This window comes from Carlito syrichta, unplaced genomic scaffold (genome assembly GCF_000164805.1).
Source record: "Carlito syrichta isolate Samal-C Ts95f unplaced genomic scaffold, Tarsius_syrichta-2.0.1 Scaffold103341, whole genome shotgun sequence".
Taxonomy (NCBI): domain Eukaryota; kingdom Metazoa; phylum Chordata; class Mammalia; order Primates; family Tarsiidae; genus Carlito; species Carlito syrichta.
In genome coordinates this window covers 55,247-64,469 of record NW_007047437.1, presented here as the reverse complement: position 1 = coordinate 64,469, position 9,223 = coordinate 55,247, and the positions used below count along the sequence as shown (strand labels likewise).

Below are 9,223 nucleotides of genomic sequence, written 5' to 3'. Positions count from 1 at the left end.
TGTCGACTATCATTCTCCTCTTTCCATTGTCACCTACTCTAATGAATTTACTATGTATCGTTGTATATGCATGTATCCTTTAAAAATATGCATTGTTGTTTTGTGAATGTATCTGTTTTAAATTTATTAAAAATGATGTTATGCTGCAGATATGCTTACTTTTTTTTTTTAGATTCGGGAATATAGTTTAGAAAGTAAATTAGAGAGAGAGAGAGAGAGAGAGAGAAAGAAGTGATTTGCCTCCCCAAGGGGAGGGGGAACCAAAGCTTAAGAAAACATGACCTGGTCATAACTCAAAGAGCACATGACCACACCATAGCTTAGCCAGGCAATGGTCTTATGGTTATTTTTAACGCACATTGTGGCTTTAGACTTAGCTGTGTACATACTGTGTGTCTATGTAAATCATTGGTTTTGATACCATAGGCTATTTCTACCACATTTTTAAAAAATCTCTTTTTCTGGAGATGAACAATTAGGCTTCCCATAAATCCCTGGTCCTCAAACAAAGTTGCAAAGAACTTCCAGGATTAACCTGTGGAAGAGGCTCCCAGGAGACAGATACAGGATGACAGGGGTGCACATTCTTGACGTCACTAAGTGCTGCCAGATTGTTCTGTAGATGTGTTGGCTTATGTTTCTAAAGTATTTTGGCAAGATTCACATGAAGTTGAAAATTTGATTTTGTGCCAACATTCAGGGACAGGTTGGAGCAATTTTATAACTGTGTGAAAAGTTAAAAAGAAAATCTAATGTTTAAGGCACTTTTGCATACAACTTTCCTTTAGATTACTTAACTGGAAAATAGCACTTTTGAGACATGGCGCATATAGTATATAGTTTTATTCATATCTATTGATGTGGTCAGATTTGGGGAAAATATTTTAAATAAAATTCTATTCTAAATCCTTTATAATACAATATATAAAGGACATATATTGTATACTATGAGTAATAGAACAACCGTATATTTTATCATTTTATGTACATTTTACATGTAAAAATGACTTAACATGAATTAGATTTTTCTCCAGAGGAAATAACAAGAGTTGCCATTTATTAAATACCTTCAATGTATTAGGGAAATAAGCACAGTTTTATTATTATTTATATAATATATGCATACTAGTCATCCTTTACTCATTTTGCAGCTAAATAAATTAATACTCACAGAGGTTAAGTCATTTCTCACAAGACTGAATAGCCAACATATAAAGGAGCTGGAGCCAGGCGTCAATTCAAGGTCTACGTTAACTACAAAGCCTGGGGCTTTCACCATGGACTTCAAAACAAGATGGTGTTTGGATATCAGGAAGACAGAATACCTTAGTGGTTAAGAGCAAAGTCTTATAAGCCAGATGTCTAAGTGTGAATCCTAGTTCTGCCACTAAGAACTCTGAAAGCTTAGGAAGTCACTCAAACTCTCTATGCCTCAGCTTTCTTATCTATCAAACAAGATGATAATAATTACTTCCTAGGATTGTTTTGACTCATAAATGACTGAAATACATTTAAAACTTAGGATAATATTTTGGGGATGCTTGCAGTCAGTTAATAATTACATACTCTTTTTCCAAAGGGAATTGTGCTTTTGTTCAGATATTCACTTCTCTCTCTCAAAGTCCATTTCACCCCAAGGGAAGTTGAACTCTTCCCCAGTTCCAGGTGTTGTCTTGGTCAGTCTGAGTCAATCAGCATAATTCTATGCTGGTGATTGGTTCCAAAATGACTCTAATATGCCATCATGGCCAGTGAGGCGCAAGGAAATTTTCTCTGGGGGTTTCTGAAGAAGTTCTTTGTTTGCTTTTCTGGACAGAACTAGCTAGCTGGCTGTTCAACATATATGAGGAGGCACAGAATTCTGAAGAGGACTGGCACCCATCCATCAGCTATGAGGAAAACTAGCCTTTGGGAGCCAACCAGGGCCATAGAGGTAAAGAACCTTAGTCATTAAAGGCCTCTTGGAGCCACTGTGTGAACCAAATGCAAAACCTGCTTTGCCTAATCTATTGTTTAGGCCAATGGGCATTGAATTTTTGATGCAGTGGGCTGTTAAGTGGAACCGTCTTACTATAAATAGACCATGAATAAATGCTGTCCCTTTTCCTAGCTCTAAGATTTTAGTGATTGGGAGAAAGAATTACTTCAGCTTGAGAGGGAATTTTGGGTACCAGAAGAAAGCTTGCTTACTGTTGTTTTGTTAGAGACTAAGAGTGTTTTCCTATGAAAGTTTGAATGTATGAGAAACATTCTTGGAAACAGAAGAGGGGTTATAGAAAAGGGCATTGTAAAAGGAGCAGAAAATAGGGTTAAAAAGATAAACAAGTATGTCAAAATATTGTTTAAAGGGAAAGAAAGAAAGATTAGATGGGAAAGAAATCTAATCCATAGTGCTTAAAATGTGGATGATGATTATGGAGCTGATGGAAGTAATGAGCATGGAGCTGTGGGTTAGGCAAGGAGTATGTGCATGAAATTGATCAGCTTTTCCATCCCAGTCAGAACTTTGGTGTGCAATTGTTGGATGACTCTGCAAATGAATATATTAATCACAACCTTAACCTGAACCAAAATTGCATGCAATTTTGCCGTATTTATTTAACATTAGACAAACATTTACTAACAATCACATGGTACATACAAACATGTATAAAAACTTATTCTCCATAAAAATATACAATTTTAGCACAGCAAATATAAAAAAAGATAAGTGATGTCACAAAACTGGTAAACAAGATTTGCAACATATATGAAAGATTGTTTTGAGGGCTTCAGTAATCCAGATGGAAGAATTTAGAAAGAAGAAAGTGGTTTTCCTAGCTCATGTTCAAAGTTCCATTAGGCGACTTACTCTTCTTTCTAGACTTGTAACAAGAAAGACATTTGTGTTTAATGGATGTATTAGGACACAAACAAAACAAAGCCTCATATATAATCTTCTCAAAATAAGACAGTGATGGTTGATATTCTAAGTAAGATCCCTTTACAAAGAACATACTTCATACTTCAACATTCAAAGATAGTTGATCATAAACAGAATGTATTAATGTTATATAAGTTCATAAAGATTAGTAGTAGTCTTCACATATATAGATATAAGATTAATGTATTAATTACAAAAAGGCAAATTTTATAATAGAAAAATAAGTAAACGATGTGAAGAATAAATTCCATGAAGAAAACCTATGATCGATAAACATAAAAATATTCCACTGCACTGATAACCAAAGAAGTAGAAGGAAGGTAAAATAAAAATGCTTTTAGGGGGCAGACAGAGGGCACTCAATGATATGAGATGTATAGCTACACACTGCTATGTGTAGTTTGATAAAGTATTTCTGGAGTGTAATAATGAAGGCAAATACTTATAGAATACTGAATTTCAAGGTCCTTTGTTACATTTATTAACCCATGCAATCTCACAAGAACCCAGTAAAGTAGGCATAGTTATTATTCTCATTTAATAGATAATAAGAAATTAAGTCAGGAATTAAAATTGTCCAAGACTAGATAACTAGATAACCTGAAAGCTGAGCGTTAAACCCAAGCAACCTGGCTTCAGAGTTTACACTGAATCTCATTCTAGTGATAAGCATCAAAATTATTTTTAAAAGGTAATAGGAATACCATTAATCTAAGTAGCATTTATCGTAATTTATTCCAACTCTACATCTTATATATGAGCAAAAATATAAAATAATGCAAATTATAATATTGTTTATAATTTGTAAAAACTAAACATAAACTAAATTCATTAAAATGAGTTCAGTTTTATAGAGATGACGCATACATCCAATAAGCTACGAGGAAAGAATTTAAATATATGCTATTTTTGGTGTTACCTTTTGGCTGTTGTTTCTGTTCATTATAATAAGTTAGTAAGAAATTTTTTTTAAATGACAACAAAATAATTTGTTGCCTATCAATAAGCAACAAGTTGGTTTAATAAACTTATTACATGTCAAAATTTTGTTAAAGTTTCTGATTTTACAAAAACATCTGCAATATCAAAATATTGTTACAGAAACTTTATTGGAGAGCTAAGCACAAAGTAAGAATTCAAGCAAAGTATATAGTGATTGATTTATTAAGATAGGATTTGACGAACTGGCACACTTGGCTTATAACATAGAAAACTCTCAGCTATTTGAGCCCAGTTGTGTGGTACAAAAACATATAAATATTGCATTGAACAATTAATAAGGTCAACATTCTTATTGCATAAATTACTGAAAGACTTCTGATGACTATGACCTTCCTCATGAGATAAGAGAAAGCAAAGAGATAGCTTTGAAACAATGGAGTTCAAATGAAAGCAACTACAGCTTACAGTCATACATCACATTTAATAGAGTGTTTTGTTCTAAAATAAATCCATGGCAGATGTGAGAAAATAAACCATTTCAAAGTAGTATTTAAGACTGAAAGTTATTTAGTGAGATCAACCTTGGTCTTAGCTCAGGTTCTGCCACTTTCTAGTTGTTTATACTTGGTCAAGTTGTAGGAACAATAATTGTATCTACCCAGAATGATCATTGGGATATTTAAATGAAACTGTGTATGGGAATAATACAGTGCTGTGACCTTTACACAGTAAGAGTTATTACATATTAGCTCTTGTGGTTGTTTTTGAGAACTTCCCTCTTTGTCTGTGACTGCGACCCACAATATACAACACAAAATCAAGGTTAACTAAATGCAGGATTTAATCCATTTTTCTCTATAAGTCATCTCTCACAATAGCCTCCTCTTAAATAGTGTAATAATATTAGCCTAAATAATGTCTTAGTGACTTTAGAAGACTCAGTCTATAATCTAATTGAAAGTTGCCACAGTTTTTAATGTAATACTTCACTTTAATTTGATTTTCTTCGAATTTTTCATTCTGCTGTGTCTGATAATTCATTCCTGCAGAGACTGAACAATTACTGTAAATCATTTACTCTATTTTGGTGCACATAATAGTTTTATTCATATTACTTTATTTCTCTTAAAAATGGCATTCTGTACTGTCATGATACTCTTTAAACTCTTCATTTTGCAAAGATAGCAGAAAAGCAAGATAGTAGTAAATAATTCCTAATGGATTACATGTCAACAGACAGGAATTATAAGGATTGAACTGCTCTATGCTCTCTGGGTCTAACTGATTCTGTACTATTCTAAGAGTAAAACATATATCCAAAATGTATCACTTCTCTAGCATAATATATTATCAGTCTAATCTTGTAAAAAATAACCTCTTCATTTTTAATGAGATTTCAACTAACTCCACTTCAAAGTATCTTTGAATGTTCTTATCAAGTTAGGCTATTTTCAATAGTGTCAATGTCACTTTTTTATTATTTCATTCTTTATGCTACTAGGGTGCAATTCTGATCCCAGATTATGCTGCAAAAATTATCAAGATACAAACAAGTATGAACATTAACTTTAATAATAATGATAAACATATTTCATAGGCACTTTTTGGCCTAAAGTAGCTGAGTACTTTTGCCTCAGCTACTAGAATAATTTTACATAGTTACAGTTTGTATTTAGGAAAATTGAGGATAATTACAGAAGTTGATCTGATACATCATAAATGACCAGAGAATCAGAGAAAAGAAAATATAGATGATTAAATTTTCACTGTGAGAAAGTTCTCAGAATGAGGATTTTAAAATTACAGTTATGTTAAAAGTACTAACTTGTGCTCCATGACATATATAAAATAAATGATTTATTTACTTAAAGTATTCTTTAAAAAATTTCCCCAAGCTTACTGACTTTATGACTCTTAATCAAATGCATGAGACAACATGAAAAAAAATCACAGATGAGTGATTTTAACAAAGCATCATCTATGCACAAGGTGGAAAAATTCTGTCTCCGATTTCACTTCTCCATTCATCCTTTTCGAGTCTTAAAATATAGCATTCCAATTTTAAGTCTTTTAGCATTTGACTCAACAACCCATAACTCCCAGATTCCCTAGTTATCCTTGGAAGTAGAGATGACTCAGAACTAGGTTGGAATCTGACCTCTTCTCACTGGAAGCACCCACGGGCACATCCCAGTTTCATTACTGCTCTAGGAATTGGCCAAAATAATATAGCAAGTTGATTTTTTACCTCTTTCCATGAATATATGACCCCTGACTGAAGCAAAAACAAGTTACTAAGCTGAAAAGATCTCACCAAATACTGATTACTTAAAGATATTTTGAATCTGCCCATGGCTCTCAGCTTGAAGATGAACTAAGTGAATTTGTAGTCTTCCCTGTGTCTCTCAGTTAGCAAAGTACATTCTTAGGCCCAGGCTGAATGAAAGCTTATGGGAACAGTGACAGGCTTGGTTTTGGCCATGAGGAGCAACAGAGCTAAAAGCTGGCCTTGCCCAACAGGATGATGGAAGTTTCCCTTTCAGCCCTTCCCCCAGTGCTAGCATTCAGCCCGTAATTCTCACTATCTAGGGATTTTTAAAAAGATAGAAATTATGATCAGTGAAAACATAAATGTATGCCCAAGCTAATGATGCAATGCGTTAGTTTGTCTCATTTGCCAGAAGACATTTAAATGTTACTGGGTCTGTTTTGCTGAAATATTTGTGCATATTGTAAACTCATTTCAAGTGCTTCCTTTGCCTTCCTAAGTGAATTACTTTCATTTAATTAGGTTCCATGTCCCTAGCTCATCCAAGCTTCTCAGTGATATTACAATTTTTCTAGTATACAGAAAAAATATTTTACAGTCTGGGAAGTGAAATGAGACTAACTCAACTGATGCCACACACTCATTGCGCCACTGTAGTTTCAGATGGGAGGAGTCCATGAGATCCACTTAGGTGTGTCCATTCCCTTAAACTTCAACTCTTGTAATGTTTTTCTTTTTATACATAATTCTTTTGGAAGTACTCAAGTTTCCTTTTTTTATGTAAAAGATTTTCCCATGTTTCCTTTTGGCCTACTCCACTACTTGGCTTCTCTTCACATGTTTTTGTTTTTGTTTTTTAATTTTTGAACTTGTTATTCTCTGGGAACATGTTTTTGACATCTGTTTGTCTTTAGTAATCAAGATATTATAAATACTGGAATTACTCATACTATAATCTGCTTATATTCTTTACTTTTGCTATAGAAATTGCATGTGGACAAGGGATATCATAGAGCCATTGTTTTGTTTGTTTTTGTTTTTTCTTTTCAAGCAACTGGAAGTCTCATTTTTCTAATACCTCAATAGACTATCTTTGGATTCCATCTCTTCTTTCTCTCTCTTTTTTTATTAAATGTCCTCAGTGTCATTGTGCTTATTGTGAAACAAATAAATGTCAAGTCATAGTTATATAGTCATAGTTGTTAAGTCATGGCTTTTACTATAGTTAAATATAGTAGATCTATATAGTAGATATATAGATCCCTCCTGCCCAGAATTATTAGAGTAAATTATATAATATTAAGTATTTTCAGTCTATCCAATTCACAGAAATATATTCATGCTGTTAATGTTAAATGATTTATATTGATTCAGGAATATAGTATTGGCTTATTTATTTGTAGAAAGATAGGACAAGGGAGTAGGGGAAGTTTGGAATGTAATGGCAAGTGTTACTTTATTATATTTCTATATGTATTAAATAAGGAATATAGAATCTTATTTACAAAAAAGAGTTTAAGAACATATTAAATACCTGGCATACCACCCCAGGATCCTCACTGGCTATTGAACTACTGTAACAAAATCTCATCTTTCAGACAGATAGAAGGTTCAGAAGGTTGTTATTAGCCTGTATTATTAGCCTTTGCTAATTCTTCAGTGAGCACCAAAGATTTAAGAGTCTAGAGCCCTTTTCATTAGTTTCATTAGTTCCAACGCATGCCATTTGGTGTCATGCAGAAGTTCGCAGCTTTCCAGGAACAGTGTTCAGTTGGCAGAGAGGAGCCATCAATGATTAATTTACAAAACCCATCCTAGGCATCTGGAAGTAGCTTCAGAATAATGGCAGTCAGTGATGCTCAGTCAGGTGACAGGGTCCCTTTGCATTCCTAAGGTTCAGGAAATGGTGAAGGAAGCTGGGAAAGAGGGCTTGGAAGAAGGCCCTGCTGCATGTTTTCAGGAAGGCCTGGCATGCTACACACTTTGAAGAGCCAAACTGGGAGGGGAGACAGTTTGGATCCAAATGGTACATTCAGGGTAAGTAGAGGCAAGCAGTCATTGAGATTTTACTTATCTATGTTATCTCATTGCTTTCTTTCGCAGTCCATTCCTTTAGCACTTTTCCCCTCCAGGTGCCCACATGATCACATTCCTATCCCCAGTAGTAAAATGTCTGTGGAAGTAGAAGATGGATGGCGTGAAGTCAGTCTGCACGATCACAGAATCCCAGCTGCCTCCCGTGGTAGGAGACCTGGCGTGGCAGTTTCGACACCGACCATTTACCCTATCTTTGCTGTCAGGTCAAGGGTTCTGCCTCTCTAACTCACCTGATTTCTGGATCGTGGTTTGAGACGCCTATCTCTGTGGATTTCCTAAGTGATATTTTCCTAATAGTGATTGCATAAGGTCGCAGCTCCCTAGCTAGTGATTTTGCAGTTGGCTGATTTGAAAGAACAAACGTGCTTCTATTTCAGACATACTGAAGATCAACTAGACGCCGGGCAACGAAGATTCAACGGGAAACCAGACGGACAAAGCTTACATTCTGTTGGATTTAAAAGTTGTTTCTCAACATCCGCGCCGTACCCATCGCCAGCCTTCCAGGGCGAGGAGCCCTGACGGCTTCCAGTTAATTGTTCCAGAAAAGGACACATCGTCCCTAAGGGCCATTCGAAGGTGGCCTCAGTTCTCCGCCGACAAAATGTGAAAGAACGTACATCGCAGAGCAGTAAGGGCGGCAGGGGTCGTTCGCGGTGGCTTCTATTAGCGTCAATACGGCGAAGTCCGGGGACCTAGCCGGAGTCGGCAAACTCGAAGCCAAACAAACTCTGAGCTCACACCTCCCATCCTCCGCCTCCTCCTCCTCCTCCGACTGGCCGCGGCTGCCGCCGCGACACCGCTGCCCCGGGGGTCGCCCGGGGAAGGCAGGGGGGGTCTCGGAGCGAGCGGACCCGCGGTCGCCCCCCCACCCCTAGCATGGGCTTCGCCCTGGAGCGCTTCGCCGAAGCCGTGGACCCGGCTCTGGAGTGCAAGCTGTGCGGCCAGGTGCTGGACGAGCCCCTGTGCACGCCGTGCGGGCACGTCTTCTG

The 9,223-nt window shown here is 36.2% G+C and overlaps 1 protein-coding gene across 1 annotated transcript in view; it reads left to right on the top strand.

Annotated features, from left to right (window-relative positions):
* Positions 1 to 9,110: 9,110 nt before the first annotated feature.
* Positions 9,111 to 9,223, top strand: part of LOC110596265 (PDZ domain-containing RING finger protein 4-like) — a gene marked incomplete at its 3' end in the record, with an annotated part of 4,891 nt that continues 4,778 nt past the window's right edge. Inside the window, exon 1 of the mRNA XM_021715954.1 lies at positions 9,111 to 9,179. Coding sequence (XP_021571629.1) covers positions 9,111 to 9,179 — 69 coding nt within the window. The remainder of the gene's footprint in view (positions 9,180 to 9,223) is intronic.